Source organism: Pseudorasbora parva, chromosome 7 (assembly GCF_024679245.1).
Source record: "Pseudorasbora parva isolate DD20220531a chromosome 7, ASM2467924v1, whole genome shotgun sequence".
Taxonomy (NCBI): Eukaryota; Metazoa; Chordata; class Actinopteri; order Cypriniformes; family Gobionidae; genus Pseudorasbora; species Pseudorasbora parva.
Window position 1 is genome coordinate 23,729,191 of NC_090178.1, and position 27,996 is coordinate 23,757,186.

At 38.5% G+C, this 27,996-nt stretch overlaps 1 protein-coding gene across 2 annotated transcripts; it reads left to right on the forward strand.

The window, feature by feature from the left end:
- Nucleotides 1-801: 801 nt before the first annotated feature.
- Nucleotides 802-27,954, forward strand: kcnn4 (potassium intermediate/small conductance calcium-activated channel, subfamily N, member 4). Of its 2 annotated transcripts, XM_067448717.1 has the most exons (9): nt 802-1,279; nt 4,798-4,893; nt 10,168-10,622; nt 10,990-11,125; nt 17,496-17,606; nt 21,629-21,750; nt 24,907-24,976; nt 25,298-25,464; nt 27,501-27,954. In XM_067448717.1, the coding sequence occupies exons 1-9, from the start codon at nt 995-997 to the stop codon at nt 27,502-27,504; spliced, it is 1,446 nt and encodes a 481-aa protein (XP_067304818.1). In that variant the 5' UTR covers nt 802-994; the 3' UTR covers nt 27,505-27,954. The 2 variants fall into 2 exon arrangements, with proteins under 2 accessions (XP_067304818.1, XP_067304819.1); XM_067448718.1 differs by lacking the exon at nt 27,501-27,954 and having other exon boundaries at nt 25,242-25,434.
- The last annotated feature ends 42 nt before the right edge of the window (nt 27,955-27,996 follow it).

A 27,996-nucleotide genomic window follows, 5' to 3' on the forward strand; every position in this document is an offset into this window, starting at 1 on the left:
TGGTTTGGACATGTTCAGAGGAGGGAGAGTGAATATATCGGTAAAAGGATGCTTTAGAGCTGCCAGGCAGGAGGTCAAGAGGAAGACCAAAGAGGAGGTTTATGGATGCAGTTAAGGAGGTAGTCGGTCTGAGAGAAGTAGATACAGAGGATAAGAATAGATGGAGGCAGATGATTCTATGATGACCCCTGAAGGCAACAGCCGAAAGAAGAAGAAGAAATAATGTGTGCATTCAAATATATATTAGGTATATGTACAAATTATATATATTATGTAAACAAACTTTTATTTTGGATGTGATTAATTGTGATGAATCGATTTACCAGCACTAATAAAGTATAATAAAGTCTAGCATGGTGTATTTGGTGCACTGAACCTATACAGTTAACTAAACTTTAGTCTTGCACTAAACGACTCTCCCACTAGAGGTACCCAGTGGCTATATTGACTGTAGGCTATTTAGTATAGCTTTGCTATAAGAGTAAATATGAGATAGTAAAAACTTAATTCTAACACTTGACAGTGTATGGTGATTTGCTCGGAGCTTCACTCTGCCATTTATCTGTCTTTTACTCGCGTGTTTCCACAGATCGTGAACTGTAACTCTCAGAAAACGCTGTCAAAGTGTGAACAATAGTTTTCTAGAGAGATAAAAATACTTGCACAAACAAATAATTCATCTATGGCACAGTCATCATAATATGAGGCAACACTTCTTCAAGATGAAGTTGCTGTAGTCCATCCACAGCATACGTAAGAGCGCTACTTCATAGTGAACGGTTTCAGAGCGCCTACCCACAGACCCGTGTGGCTGCAGTCAAATGTACAGTGTGAGTGAAAGTTCGCAGGTAGGAGCGCACACTTCACTTTGTGCTTCGTTATAGTGCTCGAATCCAACGTGCTATGCCTTCCGAAGTTTTGGTTGGAGAGGGGGAAGGATAGGATGGAGAACAAGGCGACTGAGGTCTGTTTGGACTGAAGACAAGAGCGCGCTATGGAGATGACCGCTCGCCTCGCGCACTTGGACACCAAGGTGGATGGCAGAAACTGTGATGGGCTTGTCAACCATAACGGAGAAACGACGGAGATAAGAGTGCCGCTTTCTCACACGGGGAAAAGACTCAGTCCGATCGAGGGGGGGAATCTTTACAGACTGCGTGACAGAAAGTTTCTCTTGGAGGACAAGAAGCGCCTCTGCGCGTGGGCACTGGGAACCGCGTTGTTAGGCATTCTGCTGATGGTATTGCATGCTGAGCTGTGCCCATTAGTGTATCGACCAGTAAGTATACAGCTATAACGAAATACAGGTAACGGTAGTGCGCGGTGCGTGACATTTATGGATGGAGCATCAGCTCTGGACTTTAAAGGGTGAAATTATATTTAATAATAGGAAATATCACTCAGGATTAAAATAGATATTTACTTAATTATTTACAGTACTTTATTTACACAAATAAAAAAAAAACAGGTCTAAAAAGTTTCAAAATTACGCACGGATGGAATATTCTAATCAAGTTGTACTAGGTCTTTGCTCACGTAATATCTTAAAGAGACATGTTGTATCTGTTAGACTGTAAAAAGTAAATACATGTAGTTAGCTTAATGCATCTTTCCTACCTGGTTGATTTATTGATATGCCTATCAAATCTGGTTCTGACTTGGATAAATCCTGTTAATTGAAATGTTAGCACATGACGGACATTTACAAGACACTTGACAAATCATATCCCGAGGGTAGGTTGAACAAAAAAGGAAACATATCTCGATAATAATCATAACTCTATATAGCTTGTCTATTTAGTAAAATAATGTTAAGGTGAAAACAGAACATACAATTAAAGCACAGCGCAACAAGAGTTGCCATGTAAAACCAATCCTGGTAAATATCAAAACGCATCCCCAAATTGTCCATGTCAACTTTAGCAACATAAAAAGAACTGTTGGTCTGTGAGGTCCAAATAACGCAGGGAATCAGATATACGCACTGCATTCACTTATTACCTGTTATTTGTCCCAAAGTAGATACTATATTGTCTGACTGTTTACAGGTATGCAGTTAGCAGAGACAGTGCAGTCAAGGTTTGCATTGTATCCGTTCATGCACTGCTTGAGATTTGAACCTACGACCTTGGCGTTGCTAGCACCATTTTTTATACAAGAAATAGACACTCACACTCACATTTAGATTTTTTTTTTTTTAATGCATTTAAAAAATGTAATAGTTAATCTTGCCGTGATTTCTTTTTGATAAACTTATGAAAACACTGATTTGAAGAATTCATTTAAAGTATTTTATTAATGTGAGAAAAATCTGAAAGGCATCACCTGATTTTCAAACAACTCTTCAGACATATTTACTGCGTATTACATGTGTCCGAAGATAAAGTAATTATTTTTTTTAACATTAATAACATATATGAATGGCATATCATAATGTTCTACATTTAAACCAAGTATTAATATTTTATAAAAATGTTTATAAAACATTTATGTTTTAATGTTGATTATGTAACACATGATCATGATAATAATCTATTTTTGCAGTCTCAACTTGAAATAAGTCAACATGAGTGACTGAAGAGTTTTAACGCCCTGACTTGACAACTAATCAGTGTTTTCATCTGTTTTCATGATTTGTTTTAGCAAGTTTCCTACAATTATTTCTGGTCCTACTGCTTCAAAACTTTTTTGTTTTTTTAGACAATTTAGAGAAAGAATTAATTTGCACCTCCAAAGCATAGCCTACTTCTGCAACCGTGACGGCTTATGGAAACCAAATTATTCAGGAAAAGCAGCTATTTATGCAAGTTTTTCCACATTTTGTCCCCCCTCCCTTTGTGCTGCTCAGACTGCCTATTGCATCTTTCCACACCATTTAGTGCATAATTAGCGCCTGTTTGAATAATGGATTTAAGTGTTGACCTTAAACGGGACATAAGCTCTATATATGCTGATTTTCACGTGTTATCCCGTCCACATACCGTGGTGATTGGAGCGGTCAAAACAAACTTCAACTTTACCCCCCATAAGCTTTACCTACTGTTTCCTTAATGTTGGCGTATTGCATTCATACACATTAACATGAACACTGCAAATAAATCATTGTTTTCTTTCTAAAAACGATATTTGTGAGAAGCTAATACTGTATGTGCAAATCAACTTTATAAATCACAGTTGTTGATTTATGAGTTGTAGTCGTTTTAGGCTGTATTTAAGACAAATTGAGCAGAACTGTGAACAAGAATTTTCCAAGTCTTTGCCAAAAGCATGATATGAGCTATACAATTGAAGTTTCCACTTGCTTTAGATTTTCAAAATGCTATAGATTTTTAGGGAATACTTTAGTTTAGGGTCCATGTTCCTTATAAGTATATAGGCTATTTGCTATTTGTTAGTACTTATAAAGTATATATTAATGCCTTATTCTGCATGACCTTATGCTACATCCCTGAATCCAATACTTAACAACTACATTAATAAGCAGTAATTAGGAGTTTATTGGGGCAAAATTTATAGTAAACAGGTAGTTAATAGTGCGAATTGGCCCCTAAACTAAAGTGTGACCGATTTTTCTCGATGAACTGTGTTCTCTCATTTTGTTAAATTCAGCGTTGTACACAAAATACACAGTGAACCAGTCAGACCTTCTTCAACTTGTCTGACTCAACTTTAGTGCATAACATGATCTGTCGACTACAGAGGCGATTCACAGACTAACACCTAAAGCAGGACACCGGATAGCCCTTTTGGTCATTTAGCAGACGCTTTTCTTCCAAAGAAACCTGAAGTATAAAACAGGCTCCTCAGCTTCCTTCCTATCTAAAGTTGTGGGGTTCTCATGGTTTTTATGTCACCCCCTATCTGAGATTTAAATATATCTCTTTAGTATTTACACTGTAAAAAAGGTGGCTGCTTACCTTAAGGGGCTTCTTCTACCTGGTCAAATTCTTACATTTAGATTTGTTAATGTAACATATGTATGTAGTATATACGTTTATTCAGTGATATTCAGTTATTTTAGGGTGATATGTTTGTCGTTGCAGTATCTTTTGATGAAATTTGCTCAAAAAACGGACAAGAACCCTGATATGTGGAACTATCATACTATAATTGTTTTCAGAGTAGGTATAGTGATGTCATTTTTGTACATTTTCTTCTGGATTTGTTTTTGAATTTGCATAGCAATGCATATATTTGTTTTATGTTATTTTAGTGGAATTGGTATGGAGAAGGACCACATGCTAACAGAACGATCTTCCAGGCACAATCATTTATTTAGCCCACCATTCTCTTGGAAAACAGGTTATGCAGGAAAATTGGCTATTTATGCAAGTTTTTCCACATTTTGTCTCCCTCCGCTTTGTGTTGCTCACACTGCCTAAGGTGATATTGCATCTTTCCACATCATTTAGTGCATAATTAGCGCCTGTTTGCATAATGGATTTGAGTTTTGACCTCTAATGGCATATAAGCTTGAGGCGGATTTTCATGTCTTATCCTTCCCGCATTACATGGTAATAAGCAAGTAAGCAAAACAAACTTCCTTTTGCCATAAAAAACCAAAACATCTAATCTTAAATAAGATTAGAAAAATGTTAAATTGAAGAAAGCACCTGTATATTATGCCACATGTAATAATAAAAGAGCAAAAAATGACAGTGAAATACTGCAACTTTAGACTACCGTAATATAGTTATTAAATGTTTATCTGTTGTATATAAGTAATGATCTTCAGTTCTTACATTGACAAATAGCATAATTCACTGTCAATCTCTGTGTTTTGTCTGTTCTCCCCAGGAATCCATATATGCCCTCTCCATAAACGGTCTCATCAGTTTCTCCACTGGGTGTCTGCTCATTCTCATCATCGCCTTCCATTATAAAGACATCAGAGTGAGTGTTTTTGTCCAATCTGAATCCCTGAATGTCTGAAGATATTACTCTTAAAGGGACAGTTCACCTAAAAATGACATTCCTGTCATGATTTACACACCCGCGTTCCAAACGTGTATGACTTATTTTATTATGTGGAACACAAAAGAAGATCTTTTTTTTTTTACATAAAATGATTTTTATTTAAACTAACCCTTTAAGTGTTTTTCATCCTCATTAATTGTCAAATTAGTTTTAACTAGTTTCTTCTATTGCGGTAGCCTAGAAATCTAGACGCACCCTAGCGGCAATAAATCTAATCTGCCCGCGAGTGTCGTCTAGCAACTCTCAATACCCTTCTGAGCTGTGTTTGCGTGCTTCTAGTAAACACAGAAACTGGCGAACGGCGGTCTTTCGTATCAGCTTTGACCGCGACTCTGGAAGACTTGGAGTTAAGCTTTTCTCTGTGAAAAGAACAAAGAACGGCACTGAAGTCATTCTTAAAAAGGGAAGATGTGTTCGGAGTTTTGCCGACCGGATACGGCGAATGTTTAATCTATCAATGAGCTCCGGTTCACCTTCATTGCTCTGGTTGGTGGTAGCGCTATCCTATCGCGTGCACGCCGTGCAGAGGGAGTTTGAAAGACAACCGTTTATCCTGCCCCTCGGATTGAGCCCTGTCAATGGTGAGTTTCCAGACCAAACATCTTGATGTGGGTCTGGCTTGTCAGGCTATTGTTGCGGTGTCATACATATTTGAATGAAATGTTGACTATGTTGACTGCTACAGAAGAGTCCATATGATTACACATTGGCATAAAATTCTTATGGCAATACGATACAGATGAGACTTCACACAGTTGGGTTATGTTTATCTTATGATGTCTCTATGAGAGGTGTTAAAGTACAGGATTAGATAGTGAAACCTACTACATTTGAAGATTCCTTTAACGGTGGATACTGGCATAGGGAACGGGTGGCTCAGGCAGCTTTTAGACACGACTTTGTTCTCTCATTTATAGTTAATTTGAGGCAGTTTCTATGGCGTTATAATGACAAATGTCGAGAACACATTATTGTAACGCAAGAGCGCATCCTCTTGCACAATACTGGACATTTGCTTTCAATTTAAAGTGGTCACATGGCAATGCTCTTGCTTAGATATTGCGTGTGCACGCTCAAATGTTGTCCCGTACTGTCATGAAGGGGGAGAGAGCAGGTCTTATTTTGTCCTAGAGCACCAAATAAGCCTGTACCGCTACTGCCCTTAACTATTACTAACTCAGTGTTATACTGGAAAATACTCATTTGGTAGTGCGACTACAGTTCCTAACCGTGGTGCATTTCCCATTGGGTTAAGTAAGAAAGAATAATTGATAAACAGAAATTTGATTGAGGCCAGTTAAAAAACCTGACTAAATTTGAATAGTGTCAAATTCAGAAAACGTTATAGCGTATACAAGTGCAGTACACAGATAAGAAGGCAAGTGTGATGAGCAGGTGGGGCTTATCGTAACTCCTCACACTGAGTCAGCAGTATGAGGCCCAAAGGGACATCAGGGCTTTTAAAGTGAAAAAATGTAAGTAAAAACAAAGTACAAACCTAACAAAAAGTCTGTTACACTTTCACTATGTGATTCTTTTTGTGACTCGTTTGTTAAAAGGAACTTGTAAGCAAAAAAGGAAAGGAACATAATAATGAAAGAGGAAAAAACAAGGGAAATGAGAAAGTTTTAAATAGAAAAAATCTTTCTCTTGGGGTTTTCAAAAAGTGTGTGAAGTAAATGTCTGTCTTCTGAAATCCGATGATAAAGCTCTTTGATAAAGCATGTAATTTGGCCAAACGCCCCCTGCTATACTTAAGTACCTCAACATATGTCTCCATCAGACCACTCTGCCAAGACGTCACCTGCTTTTACATGATCTCACATCTCCCTCAGTTCACCGCAACCCCCACCATATTCCCTGCGCCTTGCAAACCCTTAACAGCATGGGACTCATATCGCACCACTCCTCATCACCGTAAAGGCCTCATTTTAGGGACAAAAATCGCTAACTGTCTGCAGCAGGATTAATGGACTTAATTGGCAGCAAATAAAGGCAAGATTTCATGTGCTGGTCTATTTCATCATCATGCATTGAAATGTTTTTCAAAGAAATACTACTGTTGTGTATGGTTAATATTTAGGGCCTGCATGAGCACCGATGGTATGAGGACCCTTTTGGAATTGCTCATCCTATTATTCTTCTTCTCCCAAATTAATCGCATTTTTGAGGGCCTAAACACGCTCGAAAATTCATGAAACTTTGCACACACGTCAGAAGTGATGAAAATGTACATCTGATATGGGTTTCAGACTTAGGTGTGGCAAAATGCACGATAGCGCCACCTACAAAATTTCAATTAAGTGCAGTTCAAGCTAGGGTTCACGTATTAGTATGAAATCCGGTAGACACATGTAACAAAACAATGCCTACAAAAAAGACGGGTGCAAAATCTAAAAGCCCAACAGGAAGTGAGATATTGTGAATTTTCTCTGCAAAAATGTTGCAGTTTTTGCCATTTCCAGACGCTGTACTTTAACGGACACCTCTAGAGATTTAATCATATCAGCATCATATTTGCAAAGTCTAATCTAAAGGCCTGGAGGCCTCACAAAGTTCAGTGTTCAGAACCCTGTTCTCTCATTTCTGTCAATTGGGGGGAGGGGGAGATGTGAGGATGTTTCAGCCGGGACTTTTTACTGCGCCGAGTCGAAGTACTCTCAGAAGTGCTATTCCGCCATACATTATAGTTCTCCTTTTTAATCCGCTTAGAAAAGCGCCACGTTTTATTTTATGTCACCATACTAGGACGTTCAACTATTTGTGTAACTGTATTTAAATAGGGAAAACCTGTTTGGTGTTTGGTCGCTTTTAACTTGATCTCTGTTTGGTACCATAGTGAATGAACTGGGCTTAATGGGCTGAGCTAAATGCTATCAGATCGTCACCGCAAGTCAGAAAGATTAAGTGCATGCACTCAGATAAGAGAGGTATGTATCAACTCGTCTTAGTTAAGGGAATAACATAGTTGAATATGAAAAAGCGGTGAAGTATCCCTTAAAATTCCTGATTTCCACAATATACTTTGCTCTGATTGGCCAGACAGCTTAGTCTGTTGTAATTGGTCTACCATGTACAATACATGTTTCGGAAGCTAAACGCCATTACCATAACTGTTCTTCAGCTTCATCCGGAGGCTTGAATGAATAAATGATGCATTTATTAAGCGATTTCATATGTACTTCTGTATACCCAAAGCCCTTTACACTCATGTCAGGGGTCTCTCCTCAGCCACCACCAGTGTACAGCATCCACTTGGATGATGCGACGGCAGCCAAAGTACAACAGCGCCAGTGCGCTCACCACACACCTGCGATAGGTGGAGAGGAGAGAGGGTGATAGAGCCAATTCAGTAGATGGGGATTATTAGTAGGCCATGATTGGTAAGGGCCAATGGAGGGAATTTGGCCAGGACACGATAAGTGCCATGGGATTTTTAATGACCACAGAGAGTCAGGACCTAAGGATGAGGCTTCTTAAAGCTCAGCAATTGCGCACACTGTTAAGACGATTTTACCATATTAATCCGAGCACGAGTCTGATGATGCAACATTGGAAGGACTAGCTATTCATATGGAACCTCCATCATGTAATCGTTTCTCAGTGACACGCTACTCATTTTGAGGTAGATTATGAGATGTTGCAACTGTAATTCCTCACCATCAGCATTAACGAGTGTATGTCCATCAACCAACCCATGTGTATTTTTTTTTTATTGCGGTGCACTGTGTTAATAACACTACATACGTTAGCCCAGCACTAACCTGAATGTCCTATGAACAAATCTTGCTCCATCCTTGATCTTTACTCAAAGTAGTAAGAACGACAGCCAGTCTGCATTAATAGACAAAGTTTTAGGTAATAGTGGCCCACAGCTGCTTAATAGTATTTCCGTAAAACAGAAATAACGGGAATTAGCCGGTTAGCCAGGAAACTTACACAATATAAAAGACAAACCACATATTTTGAACACCCGGTAGAAAATAAATACATCAATAATTATTCATAATTACAGGTTGTGATTCTGAGGAGCATGCTGCTCCAAATATACTGGAAACTGACCCATCTTTTAAGAACAAGTTTTTTGTGAGTCCCATTTTGCAAAATGTAAAATGACGTTTGAGGGCTGCTTTTTTAAGTTGTGGGGAAAGCGAATATAGGCGGGCGTTATGCAAATGTATTTTCTAGTGCAGCCGGATCTCACGAAAATCCGTATAATTAGTACGAGTGTGCAATGTCGTGGAATTATACGCCAAAACTCAGTTTGCCGTGCATATGCTAGGCTATTTTTCGCGTCCATATAATACACACTTTATAGCGTTTTATACGCACAAAACACTCACCACCCACATCCTACCCAAGAGCGTGTCATATGCACGCCATAAAGTGCGTTTCATAAGCACGCAAAAAAAAGATTCATTCCACTATTTATACGCATTCACATGATCTGGTTGTCTAGTGACATAGAACCGTCACGCAGTGAGATTCAAATTACAAATGACTCTTATAGACACTTCAGAGTCGATTCTATCTTTTGGGAGACAATAACTTTATTTATCGTGCACTTTCAGTATTACCCACTGCAGGAAAGGGAAAATTCAAAAAACTATAATAGGGGCACTTTAAAATGGTGACATCTATTCATTTAAAATGGTTAAATGTTAAACCTTTTGTCATTACATCCAGTGACATCATGGATGAGGAAAATTTCGCAGTGCAGAGTGACAAACTTTTTCAGATTTGACAGCAGCTGGAACTGGTACAATAAGCGTAGCAGGAAAATGTAGGACAAAATTACACTTACAACTGAATTCTGGTCCATGTACTTTTGTCTGATGTAATCCAAGACGGCTGTTGATTAATATGGTGTTACTCATTTTCTGCTCTAAGTCATGTTTAATATTTTTTCGTGTCATGTAATTAATGAGGCATTCATTTGTGATTTATGGTTTTGAGTAGTTTCACTGACACACTAGTCCTTCACAAGCAAAACAGTTATACAGCTGGACGTCCTATCAGGGAGGGCAGGGCTGTGTTTGTTTTGGCTCCGTTCTTACAGTGAATCAAGAACGTCTTGCTCACTTTCACGTCTCTGCCATACTTTGTTAATCATTGCTTCCTTATGAGATCAATCAAGTGATTCTCTTGTTGATACACATCCTGCCTCTGTTTTTCTTTCCTTTCTTCAAGCTTTTCATCATTGACCACAACCAGGTGGACTGGCGCATTGCCATGACCAGTAACCGGGTGCTTGGCATCTCTCTGGAGCTCATTGTCTGCGCTATCCATCCTGTGGCCATCTACCTGAGGCCAGACATGGAGGACAAACTGGGGGGAAAACCGGAGCAGAATTCCTCTACCCCCCTCTGCTTGTCCTCCAGTCACAAAGAAGTCATGCTCGATGTGGAGCTGTTGCTGTCGGCCCTAATGTTCCTGAGACTGTATCTCGTGCACAGAGCCGTCCTGTTACACAGCAAGGTGCTCCTCAGCGCCTCTTACAGGAGCATCGGCTCCCTCAACAACATCAACTTCAGCTTCCGTTTTGTGCTCAAGGTGTTAATGAACAAGTATCCGGCCCGCACGCTTCTGGTCTTCATCATGTTCTTCTGGCTCTCCGCTGCTTGGATGCTGCGACTGTGTGAAAGGTACAGAGCGTGCGGTATGCAACCGTATTTATTGCAGTTTTTCCATTCGCTTCCTCTTGCTTGACTCATTACAGCTCATCAAGTGTTATCCCGCTGCTCCTGATGTTGATGGTCAATTTGAGTTGTGGTCATTTCTTAGAAATACATTTATTTCAGGAACAAACATGTTGTTCTTCAGCACTCAGAACTCATTTTTGACCATCAAATTTCAAAGAAAACATTCTAGTGTGCTTTTGTAGGGCTTAGATACCTACTGCTATGAGTCATTCATTAACATTGTTGTCTTTTCATTTCGTTTAAGTAGATGTCCTGAGTTTTTCTTTTGTTCCGAGTTGTTCACACACCCGCTCTCTGTCTCCACCTGTAGGCAGAAGCAGGTAGAGACAGGTGGCATGGACACAGCACTGTGGCTTATAGCCATCACCTTCCTCACAGTGGGATATGGAGATGTGTCCCCTCACACCAGCTGTGGAAAGGTGGTGTGTCTCTTCACAGGAGTCATGGTAAATATAACTATAACCATTAGTCATGTTTGTACCACAATATAGGTCTACTGGTGCTAAGTTTACAAAAGTGTAGTTGGAGACAAATGAAAAAATAAGTGAATTTATTGACAACATAATTAAATGGCTTTTGTTGTGCTACAGACTTTTTCTGAAAGTGGTATTTGTTAGAGAATTAGGCATATTCAGTAAGACATGTGTTTGCTTAAAGAAGACAATGAGTCCTAATGTTTCATTGAGCTCCATGGCTTTGGTTTAGCATTATCATATGCATTGTTGCCTGAACATATTATAGTGCTCCTGATAAGGTGACAATAGTTTTGTTCTGCGTCTATATCTGCATGCGATATTTGTATACGAAAATATGGTAACAACAACAAACACAACACGAGCCGTAATGTAATGAAAAATAACTCGTATGCACCGGTTCGTTTTAAAGATGGAGTCAAAATGATTCACAAACTCGCTCGTGAACCAGCGCTTTGAACTTTGGCTGCATCTAAAATCCCATACTATTGTACTTCTAAATAAATAATTACTTCACAACCGCTAAAAATGTATGTTCCTATATAGCATGAGTGATTGTAGTATTCGCCATGTTGTCATTGTCATGTGACCTACCAGCATCAGTTATGTTAGAAATCCTCTCCATCATATGCACACTTCAGAATCTCACCGGAAGAATTAAGTCATCCGGGTACTTTTGGCCTGCTCTTTTATGAGTACTGTGAATTTGGACGTACTTATTTTGTCACATAGTGTTTTTCACCTACTACAGGTCCTTCTAAAAAAATATATATATTTTGATAAAGTTCATTATTTTCCATAATGTAATGATAAAAAACTAACTTTCATATATTTTAGAATAATTGCACACCAACTGAAATATTTCTATTATTGTTTTAATACTGATGATTTTGGCATACAGCTCATGAAAACCTCAAAAAAATTAGCATATCATGAAAAGGTTCTCTAAACGAGCTATTAACCTAATCATCTGAATCAACTAATTAACTCTAAACACCTGCAAAAGATTCCTGAGGCTTTTAAAAACTCCCAGCCTGGTTCATTACTCAAAACCGCAATCATGGGTAAGACTGCCGACCCGACCCTGTCCAGAAGGCCATCATTGACACCCTCAAGCGAGAGGGTAAGACACAGAAAGAAATTTCTGAACGAATAGGCTGTTCCCAGAGTGCTGTATCAAAGCACCTCAGTGGGAAGTCTGTGGGAAGGAAAAAGTGTGGCAAAAAACGCTGCACAACGAGAAGAGGTGACCGGACCCTGAGGAAGATTGTGGAGAAGGACCGATTCCAGACCTTGGGGGACCTGAGGAAGCAGTGGACTGAGTCTGGAGTAGAAACATCCAGAGCCACTGTGCACAGGCGTGTGCAGGAAATGGGCTACAGGTGCCGCATTCCCCACGTCAAGACACTTTTGGGCTACAGAGAAGCAGCACTGGACTGCTGCTCAGTGGTCCAAAGTACTTTTTTCGGATAAAAACAAATTTTGCATGTCATTCGGAAATCAAGGTACCAGAGTCTGGAGGAAGACTGGGGAGAAGGAAATGCCAAAATGACTGAAGTCCAGTGTCAAGTACCCACAGTCAGTGATGGTCTGGGGTGCCATGTCAGCTGCTGGTGTTGGTCCACTGTGTTTTATCAAGGGCAGGGTCAGTGCAGCTTGCTATCAGGAGATTTTGGAGCACTTCATGCTTCCATCTGCTGAAAAGCTTTATGGAGATGAAGATTTAGTTTTTCAGCACGACCTGGCACCTGCTCACAGTGCCAAAACCACTGCTAAATGGTTTACTGACCATGGTATTACTGGGCTCAATTGGCCTGCCAACTCTCCTGACCTGAACCCCATAGAGAATCTGTGGGATATTGTGAAGAGAAAGTTGAGAGACGCAAGACCCAACACTCTGGATGAGCTTAAGGCCGCTATTGAAGCATCCTGGGCCTCCATAACACCTCAGCAGTGCCACAGGCTGATCGCCTCCATGCCACGCCGCATTGAAGCAGTCATTTCTGCAAAAGGATTCCCGACCAAGTATTGAGTGCATAACTGAACATAATTATTTGAAGGTTGACTTTTTTTTGTTTTAAAAACACTTTTCTTTTATTGGTCGGATGAAATATGCTACTTTTTTTAGATTTGGGGTTTTCATGAGCTGTATGCCAAAATCATCAGTATTAAAACAATAAAAGACCTGAAATATTTCAGTTGGTGTGCAATGAATCTAAAATATATGAAAGTTTATTTTTTATCATTACATTATGGAAAATAATGAACTTTATCACAATATGCTAATTTTTTGAGAAGGAGCTGTGGTAGGGAAGTATGCGATTTCGGATGCAGCCAGTCACTCTGTGAATCATTCAGAGCCGTTCACAACTGGCAACACATGAAACATGAGTCGTTTTCTGGTTGTGTGTATTTATTTTCATTACATTTACATATTTACTATGTGAACAAAAATGAATAATGCGAACATAATTAAATCAATTAATCTCGGTTTTCATAAAAACATCATTAGCAAGCGTATATGTAATTTGTAAGACGTTTGGCTTCTAACCACCCCACCCCCATTTTTTAAAAACGTAAATCATCAGTGGCTGTAGTTTTCACAGCTTCTGCTTCATCACACGCAAAGTGTCGTGACTGAGCTATGAGATGCACACCCATCTGGACACATTTTTTGTACAGTTACAGCTGTTCTTCCACCCTTACTGACAGAGACACTGGAGTCTGATACTGTGCTGACACTTTATGATTTTAAATAGAATCATGGTTTGTGACATCTCTCATACTGAGGCTGTTCAATCCTGATTAACGAACAAGTATTGAGAGGTGATCTGAATGACTGTGTTGAATGTAAACAAATATCCAGTAAGTATTTTTTTTTATTTTGTTAATTTGCCTTGTGTTATATAATGTTGAAGTCTTTAAGGCATTATGAAGGTATTTCAGGGTTTGTGTGCATCTGGGTGTATCTGAACTTAGAGTTCAGTAAGTGAAGGAGGGAGGGAATGATTTAGTAAAACGATACACAGATTGTTTTGTCTGTAAACCAAGTACTTCGGTTACACCCGTACAAGATCATTTCAGACCGAATGACTGAAAATATAGTCGATACATATTAATTTCATGTCAGAAGTTTACAACAATAAATAATATCATTATTTTATAAATATTAATATAAGTATTCAATGTAAATATATATAGTTTATGTATTAAATATTAAGTAGTTAAAAAATAAGGTAATTGAAGTTAAGGTTACATTAGTTAATTTATTAAAGTTAACTTAGGTCAATTAAATAATATCAACAGATAAAACTGTTAACATTAACTGAAATTAACAATGCTTTGGAATTATTCCCCATTATTAGTTCTTATTAATATATATTAACAAATGAAACCTTTTTGGCGAACGTTTTAGAGAATATGACGGTAAGAGTCTGCCCTGTGCCATTATGTTTTGTGAATTTGTGGGGTATGTTTCTGAGGGTTGGGTTTCCAGCCTCACTCTGACTCAGGCAGCTGCATCTGCACCGGACTGTCCGCCCTTCTCTTCTCTCCATCCCTCATTTCCGATCAGGGCAGATAAGCCGGCAGGATAGAAGCATGGGGCTCACACGACAGGAGCATGGGGCTAGAGCCAAAGCCAGACACCTCCCTGACACAGTGGAAAATAATCCTTCACTCTTCTTTCTCTCCCTCGCTCAGTATTTTTATAAGCTTCCCCCTTTTTTTAGGGAAAACTTTCCACCATTGCCATTTTTAGGTGGTTTATAGCATTTGGCGCCACTAGATCAGGAGGGTGTGCCAACCTGTACCCAAGACTTGGAAAACCAGAAAAAAAAAACTTTCCTAATCCAGTTGGAACAGTATGCGGGGTGTTCATTAGTGGGGGATTGCCTCTCACCTGCAGCTCATTCAACCGTAGTGTTCAACATGCCTGGTTGCCTCATGGAAATGCCTCCTTTCTCCACATAAAGATGAAACTTTAATGACTTTAAAATGGCATGATCAGCTTCCATCATCACCTGTTACCCATTAACAGGAAGTATGATGGAGCATCTGTGTGTTTGCCTTGCATGGCCACCACCATTTGCATGTAAAAAAAAATTAAAAAAATAAAAATAAAAAATGGCGGTATAAATATACACATTACTATTTGTATTTTGAAAAGCACAATAAATTTTGAAAGAAGTTTATTCTGCTCATTAAGCCTGCATTTATTTGATCATAAATACAGATTTTTTTAAATATTGTGATATATTATTACAATTTAAAATATTTAGTTTTCAATTTATTATACTTTAAATTATCATTTATTCCTGTGATGCAAAGCTGAATTTTCAGGATCGTTACTCCAGTCTTCAGTGTCACATGACATCCAGTCTATCACATGATCCTTCAGAAATCATTCTAATATTCTGATTTATTATGAGTGTTGAAAACAGTTCTGCTGCCAATATATTTGATTAATTAAAGGTTCAAAAGAACTGCATTTATTCAAAATAAAAACATATTTTCAAATAATATAAATCTCCTTTACCATCCATTTTTATCAATTTAACACATCCTTGCTGAATAAAATTATTGATTTATTTCAAAAAAGAAAGAAAGAAATGACTGACCCCAAATTACTGACCAGTAGTGTATATTGTTGTTACAAACGATTTCTATTTTTAAAATATTTGCTTCTTTTTTATTTTTATTTTTACTTTTTATTCATTAAAGTATTATAAAAAAGTATCACCGGTTATGAAAAAATATTAGGCAGAATAACTGTTTCCAAATTTGAAAATGAATCATCATATTAGAATGATTTCTGAAAGTTCATGTGACCGGAGGAATGATAGGCCTACTGAAAATTCAGCTTTGCATCACAGAAATAAATGATCATTTAAAGTGTAATACATTGAAAACCAGTTATTTAAAATTGTAATAATATATCACAATATTACATTTTTTCAACAAAAAAAAAGATAATTGTGGAATTTTGTTGGGGTAAAAATTTGTCTGGCTATCACCAGATCAAACTTAATTTAAGATTAAACATTGATCTGGGGAGTCTCCTCTGTATTTTCTACTGCACAAGGGGCGTGATAAATGAACATTATTCTAATAACTGTACGCAATTGGATAGTCCTTCAACCAATCAGAGCACAAGAGGCGTGATCAACGGCACCGATCACTTCGGTGCATAAGCCAGTCTGTGATTGGTCCCCTCAAAAGTATAACAGAAGCAGTAGAAATGAATGTACCAGTTTCCAGACTGACATACAGTGCGAAAACCCGCAGATAAGGCTGGGTTTACCCAGTCTAGGAAAAAATCGCTTGGGTAAATGAATTTTTTTTTTTTTTTTTACCTTGCTCTATGCTTAAACCTCATTCATTCTAATGAGAAAGAAAATGATAACAAACTTTGAGAAAACTGCTAATTGTATTAGAAACTTAAATCAAGATAATTCCCTGATATCCATTTCTAATAGGCTATCTTATGCCCTTTGCGGTCCAAGTAATCTTGGTTTAAATATGTCGATTTTTTAATAAGAAAAAACAAGGGGAAAATACTAATAAATAATTTTATAGTCGGGCATTGTTTTGCATCTTGCATGAATTCCAGAAAATTCTGCTTATAGGGACAGTTCAAAAAATGAAATACCTCCATATTTTAGATTATAACACAGAGGAATTCACACCGCCAGCAGAATAAAAGAGCAATTAGTGAGAAACTCTTGTGAAAATATATAGTTGTATTAAAAATGTTGCCCATTGAATTGATTCATTCTGGCTTACTGAGATGATTGACTAAGGGGAGTTCTCAGTTCTGCGATTATACTTTACCATTTTCCTTGACGGCTGTGAATAATCAACTATGGAAAATCTGTAGGCCTTTGTGTTTTCAGCCCTTGTAGTCAATACCATGAAGCAACCTTAAAGCGAACAGATGAAACCATGTCTGGCTAACTATTATTTCTTTCCATATCAACTAACTGGCTCTTTCTCTCTCTCTCTCCCTTTCTTTATATCTCAATATTTTTTTCTCTAATGCAACAAATTAAGGAGCTCAGGTAAATGAACTGTTTAGCGTAAAATGACATGGAAATATTTCTAATATAGACACTTTTTTTATAATGTTCTTCCATTTTATTTTATTTCATTGCTTTTTGAAACTGATTTGAATAGAATAAATACCATTATATTCCATCCGCCTCAACAATTATTTCTACACTTGTTACACAGAATTCTGTGTACTGTCTGAATATCATTAAGTCTGAATACTTTATGCCTGAGTACATGTTTGGGATAATGAGACAGATGGTAACCATGCTCATGTCTGTGTGTTTGTTGTCAGGGTGTGGCATGTACTGCTATGTTGGTAGCGGTCATGACTAAGAAATTGGCGCTTAACAAAGGGGAGAAACACGTGCATTTCTTCATGATGGACATTCAGATCTCCAAGCGGGTGAGCACACAGACCACCACATACAGTAAAACACGCCATGCATGCCACTTTCTTTCAGTTCTTCACTGTCTTTTTGTCCACACCTACTTGTACTTGGTCATTTCCCTTGGTAGTAATAAATAGATATGTTAATGATATTGAGACTTAGCTTAGCCATTTGGGAATGCTTAACTTAATCTTTAAACATATCTCTCTGTTTCGGATGAGAAACATAAAAAGCAGTGACCCAGAGGATGCAGAGGCATGGATGGAAGTAGCATTATTTTCCGCATTGAGCGTGTGTTATGATTTCTGAGGCTTTTTATAATATTATTTTTTCCTTAAATAGGGAAGTCCAAATAGCAGCACAGTGTGGGAAAATGCTTAGGACGGCCAGGCAGAGACGGCCGCTGAGCTCTTAATAGCCGACAAAAGGCGTCAAAGGGAGGAAACAATCAGGTCCCTGTCAGGAAAAGAACTTGTGTCAGTCCATGAGAAGTTTAACTGCAGACAGGAAATAAGATGTACTGATGTGTGTCCTGTGAGGGAGCCTTAGCATATGCAGCATAAGAGAAGGTGCTGAGGAGCGGATCTTGATCCTGAGGTGAGCAGGCGGGTGACTGCACTCCTCTAACAGGATCCATCTGGTTGCTTATCAAAGGGAAGGAGGAGAGACCCCAAAATAAATGCATAGAGGAAGATGGATAATGGTTAGAGTTTCAACAAATTGAAATGAAATCATACTGGTTTGAAGAGACAAGAAATCACAGGTGTTTCTGAAAAGGACAGCCTTTTCCCACCGCTGAAAACAAGTTCTTAATGGAATATTCTGGGTTTTCATTTGATATAATATTGATTATATTTAATATTGAGCACCTTAAGAGTGCTTTGATTGGACAATATTGATTATAACATTATACAATTTTACCTTGTTCCTCATTTTCAAAATTATCTATGTATGGGATTTATGGGATATGTATTGGAAGCTGACACAAAAAAAAAACTTAAAAAATATGATTTTATTAAATATTTTATTTAATTTATTTATATCAGTGTTTATATATATATATATATATATATATATATATATATATATATATATATATATATATATATATATAAAGATATATTTATAAAGTTGTACCCAATTGTATAACTTTACCATTACCAATGCAACACTAGAAACCCTAAAATAACTGCAAAAATTATGATTTAAATGCATATATGTATGGGTTGGGGGTTAGATAGCGATATATTGGCACAAATGCCGTCGATTGAGCTAAATTTGACTAAACCAAGAATATTCCTTCAACATTTTCATAAAGGTCTGGACCTGTGCTTTCAACTTGGCAACAGCCATATCCTGTCACAGGGTGTTTTGTTGTGTGTGTGTGTGTGTGTGTGTGTGTGTGTGTGTGTGTGTGTGTGTGTGTGTGTGTGTGTGTGTGTGTGTGTGTGTGTGTGTGTGTGTGTGTGTGTGTGTGTGTGTGAGCCTGTTTATGTGGTTTATGAGGACACAAATTTGTATAACTACATGGGTATTACACTGGTATTACTCTATAAATGTGGTTTATGAGGACATATCAAATGTCCCCATAATTCAAATGGCCTTAAAAACATACTAAATGATGTTTTTTTGAGAAAGTAAAAATGCAGAATGTTTCCTGTGATGGGTAGGTTTAGGGGCAGGGGCAGTGTAAGGGGATAGAAAATACGGTTTGTAGAGTATAAAAACCATTACGCCTATGGAGAGTCCCTGTAAACCACATAGACCAACATGTGTGTGTGCGTGTGCGTGTGCGTGTGCGTGTGTGTGTGTGTGCGTGCCTGTGTGCGTGCCCGTGTGCGTGTGCATGCCACAGGTCCAACTCATCAAGTCCTGCAAAGATTTACCTTGATGATTAAAGGAAGACATCTGGACACAGTTGGACACACTAATAATAACCACAAACACAAAATTGCCAGGGAACTTGTGACATCATTATGAGCAGCTCTTCAACAGGAAGACACAGAGACAATAATAGAATCAAAGAAAGTAGAGAAACGTGTGATTGAAAAAAAGAAAGCCCTTGACCGTCAATAACCCATATATAACTTTATGATAGCTATTCTCATCCTCAAATCACCCTCAAAATAACCAATACTTGTCCTTCCGTTCCCATCTTTCCATTTTTGTTTCCATCAAGGCCGCTCCTTTAATAAACCACAGCAGTTTCCTTACATCCTGTCCAGATTTTCTAGTAATACTCTGATGTGTTGTATTTTGTAATTTACTGGACACATCACAATCATCATACTGTTACTGAGTGTAATTTAATGGGCAGCAGAATTGACAATAGTTTCAGTACTTTATCTGCTAAACAATTTAAACTGTACACACCTGATTTCAAAAAAGTTGGGACACTGTACAAATTGTGAATAAAAACAGAATGCAATAATGTGGAAGTTTTATTCAGAATACAAAATAGATGACATATTAAATATTTAAACTGAGAAAATGTATAATGTTAAGGGAAAATAAGTTAAAATAAGTCAACACATCTCAAAAAGGTTGGGACAGGGCCATGTTTACCACTGTGTGGCATCCCCTCTTCTTTTTTTATAACAGTCTGCAAATGTCTGGGGACTGAGTTACTCAAGTTTAGGAATAGGAATGTTGTCCCATTCTTGTCTAATACAGGCTTCTATTTGCTCAACTGTCATGTCTTCTTTGTCACATCTTCCTCTTGATGTGCCAAATGTTTTCTATGGGTAAAAGATCTGGACTGTAAGCTGGCCAGTACCCGGATCCTTCTTACGCAGCCATGATGTTGTAAATTATGCAGTATTTAGTCTGGCATTGGCATGTTGGAAAATGCAAGGTCTTCCCTGAAAGAGACGACGTCTGGAGGAGAGCATATGTTGTTCTAGAACTTGAATATACCTTTCAGCATTGATGGTGGCTTTCCAGATGTGTAAGCTGCCCATGACACAAGCACTCATGCAACCCCATACCATCAGAGATGCAGGCTTCTGAACTGAGCATTGATAACAACATGGGTTGTCCTTGTCCTCTTAAGTCCGGCGTCCCAGTTTTCCAAAAATAACCTAAAATTTTGATTTGTCTGACCACAGACCAGTTTTCCACTTTGCCGTTTTGCCACTCAGTCCATTTTAAATGAGCACTGGCCCAGATAAATCGCCTGCCCTCTGGATGATGTTTAGATATGGCTTCTTTTTTTACCTAGAGCTTTAGCCGGCAACTGCAAATGGCACAGTAGATTGTTTTCTGGAAGTATTCCTGAGCCCATGTTGTGATTTCCATTACAGTAGCATTCCTGTATGTGATGCAGTGCCGTCTAAGGGCCTGAAGATCACGGGCATCCAGTATGGTTTTCCGGCCTTGACCCTTACGCACAGAGATTGTTCCAGATTCTCTGAATCTTTGGATGATATTATGCACTGTTGATGATGATAACTTCAAACTCTGCAATTTTTCAAAGTTTCTCTGAGAAAATCTTTTCTTATATTGCTCCACTATTTTTCGCCGTAGCATTGTGGGAATTGGTGATCATCTGCCCATCTTGACTTCTGAGAGACACTGCCACTCTTAGAGGCTCTTTTTATACCCCAAAATGTTGCAAATTGGCCTTAAAAGTTGCAAATTGGTTCTCCAGCTGTTCCTTATATGTACATTTAACTTTTCCGGCTTCTTATTGTTACCTGTCCCAACTTTTTTGGAATGTTTAGCTCTCATAAAATCCGAAATGAGCCAATATTTGGCATGACATTTCAAAATGTCTCACTTTCAACATTTGATATGTTACCTATATTCTATTGTGAGAAGTTTGAGATTTGTAAATTATTGTATTCCTTTTTAATTCACAAATTGTATAGTGTCCCAACTTTTTTGGAATCGGGTTTGTATAAACAAACTATATCCTATATATATATAAACAAACTATTGACTTAAGAAATGGCATTGCAGACTGTCAAGAGAGTATCCTTGTATGGTTATGATTGATAGATTACTTATTACTGAAATTATACTCTCTGTGACGCAGATCCGGCACGCAGCAGCCGATGTGCTAAGAGAATGTTGGTTACTGCATCGCACCACCCAGACAAAGGACAACAGCGGAGAGCATCGTCATCATCAGAGATGTCTGCTGGAGGCTATCCGTGTGTGAGTGATCCATTACAGTGTGCATTCAACTATTAGACATAGAGAGATGCACTAGAAGAAAAAGGCAGAGGGTTGTATTAGGATCTGTTGCTGACACTAATTACTTTTGGGCAAAAAATAATAATAATAATAATAATTTCTTTCATTTACTTGAAAGACCCCCTGTGGTAATACATCTGGTTTTAATGTTGTTTATGTCTGTGTGGTGTTTTTAATAACACAAATTCATAAGTCAACACTGATTAACATTGCTGAGTATTTTCTCCTTAAAGGGGGGGTGAAATGCTGTTTCATGCATACTGATCTTTTTACACTGTTAAAGACTTGGAATCCCATACTAAACATAGACAAAGTTTCAAAAGTTAAGGTGGACGTTTGATGGGAGTATTTCTTTGTCAAAAATACTACTTCCGGTTAGTCATAAGTTTCGGCAAGTTTTTTGAGATCATGCGTCCCCTTTGACGTTAATGGGGGCGAAATTTCCTTGTATGGGCCTTACGGACAATTCTACCGGAAGCGCGTGAGAGAGCTACACATAGCACATAACAATGTCACCAAAAAAGTGCGTTTTTGGTTGCCAGACCAAGACAGTCCTGCACAGATTCTCCAAAACCCCGCGTTAAGGCAACAGTGGATGTAATTTGCTTTTCCGGATCAGCAACTGAGTTGCGCGAATGTTTATATCTGTTCGCTGCATTTCGGTGCCGACTGTTTCATAAACAAGGCCCAGCTCGACGCCGGCTTTTCCCAATCGCCTAATGCTGAAGGATGGAGCAGTCCCAACGTTAGAAGGGTGAGTGAGACTGCTTCAAATGTCTGTGTCCGCTTACTGTCTACACAAACCACGCGTAAACACACAAACACACGTGCACAACTGCACTTCCCACATGTACACCTTCAAAGACAAAAATACGACGATATAATTCAAGTATAAATATGTAAATAACACAAGCCGCTAAGCATATTATATAGTTAGTGTATAACTTGTACCACATAGAGACGTCCTGCTCTAGTCGTTTTTGCTGCTGCTCCTGTTCAACTGCAGCCTCTGGGTCTGATTCCGGATCATAGATGTATGGCTGTATCTGATTAAAAGCCATATTTTTATTTTGAATAAAGTTTTTTTCCCGCTGTTAGGGATGACACAGCTTTACGACGCACTCGACTCAACACAATAGCAGCAGCGAGCACACGTCATTATTTAGCTCCGCTCACACGACACGCCCCCACCCGCTCGGCTTTTTTCGGAAAGACTCGGAACAGCGCATCTTTCTTATATAATTATTAAAAAAATAAAGACTTTTCGGAGATATGCAGGATGCAATGCTACTCTATAGGTACTCAAGATTGACATGACACTGACTGAAACTGAGTGTTTCACCCCCCCTTTAAAACTGCAGTGAGACACAGCAGGGGAGTCTCAAGAGAAGCCAGGTTATTGGTTTCTGGTTTAAACAAATATGGCCATATTAAACCAGCATTTCCACTTGTCATTGTACAGCGGCTACCCAGAGAGACTTTGGTTTACCTCAGTAAAGTTGAGCGAATGATTATTTTATGTGAGTGAGTGTGTGAGTAAGTGGAGGCGGGGTTGATTTGCAAAGGCATGTATCTGCTTATACTAAATGAAACAAGGGTGTAGAGAGTTACATTCAAGCTATTTTAAGGAGTGAAGATTATTTTCACATGGAGATAAGTTTTATAATTATAAGTTACTGTATATTATATTATATACCCCAACCAGTAAGACTGAAGGATGTTGGACCAGTAGCACTCACTTCTTTTGCCAGTGTTTTGATTGTGTGGATTATTTTTAAATCTTCTCAAAACACAAACCTAAGCCTACATGGACACATTACAGTTTGCTTATAGAGAGAAAAGGGGTGTGGAAGATACTGTTACAACCCTCCTGAATGTAATTTACAAACACTTTGAGACACCTGCCTCTCATGTACGCATCCTGTTTGCAGACTTCTATTCAGCTGCCAATACCATCCAGTAACACATGTTGATAGAGAAGCTGACAAACATGGGTGTAAACCTCACTCTTGTAAAGTTGATTCAGGACCTTTTAACAGGCAGACAGAATGTGAGGACAGGTCACAGTCAGTCAAAACCCATCATGACAAACACAGGAGTGCCGCAAGGATGTGTTTTATCACCATTTTCATACAATTTGATATGAAGTTGAATTTTCTAATACTTTTAAATTCATTCAATAGTTCACATATCTGGACCATTGCATGGAATATTTTACTATTTAAACCCAATGGACACTGTGGGGTACACTGTATTGCTTCAAGGCAACTGTTCATATTTCACTTGGTCATTTTCTATAAAAGGATACATGACATGTCAGTTTCACAAAAATCACGTTATGCAAACTATAATATGCAGTTGTGCAGTGTTTATCTTGTGGTCGTTGCGAGAATGGCAGTTTCCCATCTCTCAGCTATATTGTTGACCACTTTATTGTTTACAGTATGTCCTCACATCTTCCTGAGGATAAGGGCTGAGTTTGGGGGGAGCTGCTCAGCTGGCTGCCCTCTTTGGCTGCAGTTCCTTTATGACCAGTGCATAGGAAGCTGTAATGTGTGAATCTATACCACAGAGTTTAGCATCATTAATGACTACAGGAATCTGGCTCTTAGAATGTTCCATGCATGAGATCTGTGGTTGTAAGGGTGGAGGGATTTCTGACTTCCTGTTTTACGGTTCGAAGAACCACCAAGAATACTCTGGAAAGAAAGTGGGTGCTGCAGTGACAGCTAAAACGGCATGCCAGCAAGCAGACCGCCAAATTGTTCGGAGGTCATTCTGGTTTGTGCTTTCTGGTGTGTTCCCTTTTTACTCCCATGACACGCGGACGCTGGTCATGTCTGCATGCTTCGGCAGCTGCTGATGGTTCCCCTACAATAACTGGTTTCCGTTTTGCTTTTTTGGGACACAACATATTTAGAGACATTTGCTGTTGCAAAGCCTGACATCAACAAATGTCAGGAAATACACAAATCTACTGTTACAAAAGATCGCGAATTTAACCGTAAAAAGACCTAAAAGACATGAATGCATAAAGAAGATCAAAATGATTGTACCATACGATGAACCATTGTACCGTACGATGAATGCAATGCATGTCTTTCTGTCTCTGACTAGATTTCGTCACTTGCGGTTGAAGCAGAGGAAGATAAGGGACTATGCCAGTGAGATGGTGGATCTCTCGAAGGTAAGCAAAGACATGTATCGGACTGGTGTCTAGGTCCGTTTGGCCAAAAAAGAGGCATTCACCTAACCCAGACATATAAATGTTCTGTGAAACCATAAAAATCTCTGTAAAAACTACCTTAATGTCTGACAGAGTCTGGTGTGCTACTTAAAGACTTTGACAGTCATCTTGCAGAGACTGTACCTCCCAAATGCTTTGAGTGAGAAAATGACCAAATGTCCTGTGTCTTATTATACGTATATGTGCTTACACTCGTGAAATACAGCTGTAGCAAATCTAAGAAAAGGATATTGTCTGGAAATGGACTTTGTCCTCAAACAGATGCAGATGATCATGTGTGATCTGAGTGCAAACTGGAACAGCTCTTATCATGAGCTTGAGCAGCGAATCATCTCCATGGAGCAGAAGCTGGACGAGCTGGGACGCTCCTTCCAAAGCACCTCTGAGCTGCTCACACAGGCGCTACATCACCGTAGACTGGACCACAGGTACACTGTAAAAAAATGTTTCTTTCAAGTTGTATATTAGCATATTATTAGAGTACGTTTATAAAAACATTCAGTCTTTCTATTTCAAGCTTGCCATTTATTTGTAATTATCTGTGAAATGTACTAGCAATTTGAAAATTGAAATTTGTTTCTACACCAACAGTCCATCTTTATATAATGTTTTACTACAGTTTTTCTGAATTGCTAAAACACTAAAGCCCATTATCTGAACCAAATTCTTGATATCCTAAACCAATTTGTTGAATAAACCACTCTTTCTGTAAAACCCTTGACAAGTTAAGACAGTTAGACGCAGATCTCACTCACTAAACACCAAAAAACGCTAAACACAGTCAGGCAAACGTCAAATACAAATAAAACATAGTTGTCATCGTTTTCACACAACGGCTCAAAATTGTTCACACATATTTCTAATGGTGTGATCAAACCCACTTTAAAATAAGAAGCCATTTTGGAGTGCCCGTGTGACACAGGTGCACTGAATGTTGATACCAACAATAGGAAACAATCTAAAGAAAAGGAGAGGAGGGAGTATGTGTAAGAGTCGGTGGAGGAGGAGGAAGTGGATGAGAAAGAGCAAGGGTTTTTCCCTTTGCCTGGCAAGAGACGACATTGCCTATGATGTGGACAAAGTCCTCATGGCCTGACCCAACACAAAGAGGTGATGCTGAGGCAGAATGAATCTCTCACTGACTTTGATTTTGCAGTTGCACACAGTAACATGCTTTTAATTTGAGTTTTGTAACCTTTTTGGCTTTTGCTGTTGGACCGCTGTATATTTACAGTATGAAAGTGATGAATATACAGACATTCATTACTATACCATATTCAGTACATACTTGCAGCGCATACAGTGTACAATTTATTGACATTACTACTACTGAAAATTGAAATTACCCCTTTTTTTATGTAATTGCAAAATGTATTCACTGTTACAATATAATTTTTTTTCTTTAACTGTATAATTTGGATCCTGTGTTCTCCATTTTTTTAGGTAGTGTCTAATGAGCAATCTGTAGTGTTTCTGTTTTGACTGGCTGTCTGTAAAATTGTACAATGGTTTGATTTTGACAGTAGAGTCAGATGTTCTCTGAATGTAGTTTGAAGACTTGGTTTTGTGTTTAAGGTTTTGAGAAATTGAGCGATGGTTTCGAGAAATGTGTTTTAGCACTTCAGACAAACAAACAAAGTTTGGAACACATTCAAATTGCCAATCCAATCAACGTGAGTGGAGGCCTATATACATAACTGACTCATTTGTTAAACAATATTCTGCATACCTCCACCATCCCGGCTTCTCACTCTCTCCTAGTTACTTTCCTAGACAGGGATATGGGGGGAGTACTCTGGGTTCGAGCCAAATTCCGAGTTTGGAGCCCTCCCCTCGAATATGCATACTCTTTACTATAAATAATCTGATTATTAGTACGTGTAAACTTGTGAAGTACTTATTACGGTGGGCAAGAGAGCTCAACGCACTGCAACTGAAGAAAACACAAAACAACAGCAAATAAAGAAAAGACAAAATCTTCATCAGTTTGACCACACATGTACTGCAAATATAGCCTGACAAGCCAGACCCACATCAAGGTGCTCGGTCTGGGAACTCGCCATTGATAGGGCTCAATTTGAGGTGCGGGATAAACGTTTGTTTTTCATCGTCCCTCTGCACGCAAAAGGATAGCGCTTCAACCAACCAGAACAACGTGAAGCGGAGCTAGTTAGATATAACTCCGAACACATCTTTCCTTCTTAAGAATTACTTCAGTGCTGTTCTCAAAGAAAAGCTTAACTTCAAATCTTCCAGAGTCGCGACCAAAGCCGATTGTTAAGACCACCGTTCGCCAGCTTCTTTGTTGACAAACACACAGAATCTCCGCAACTCTGCCCGCCCACAGACTTTTTACACAGTGCGATTGGCCTTTTTTTCCCTCAAGACATTGAGCTCTTGCGGCCACCGTAGGTAGTTTATCCTTGACAAGTATGAAGTTAAGTCTGTCTGTGTCTTTACACAGGTGACCTGTGAAATCTCTTTGGAAGGCTATCCTCTGAGTGTTCTTCAATCAAACCACTTGAACCGAAGGAGGAACATTGTGATGAACTTTTAAGGGATTAACAACCACAGCGGACATCTTGTTTGTGTGTATCAAGCGTATTTATGAACATTTCATCAATTCTACAAACATGAACTTCAGAAAATGTTATTTTTGGTTACTTTAAACTTTTGATTTAGTTTCAGTTCATAATTGATACAACGAAGGGTTGGAAATTCAATCACACTGGTCTCAGCATGATTTATATCAGTGTAAAAGTCACAGAAAGAATGTGAAATTTAGTTTAACTACAAGTCTCTCTTAAGTTCCTGTTTTTAGATGATACTGGGGAAGTTAGTCATTCCCAAACTGAAGAAAACACCTGTACCTCAGGGGTGTGGTAACACTTTGCGATAAGGGTACATGAATTATCATGAATTCATGCATTAATTAATGCATGACTTATGCATTACTACAT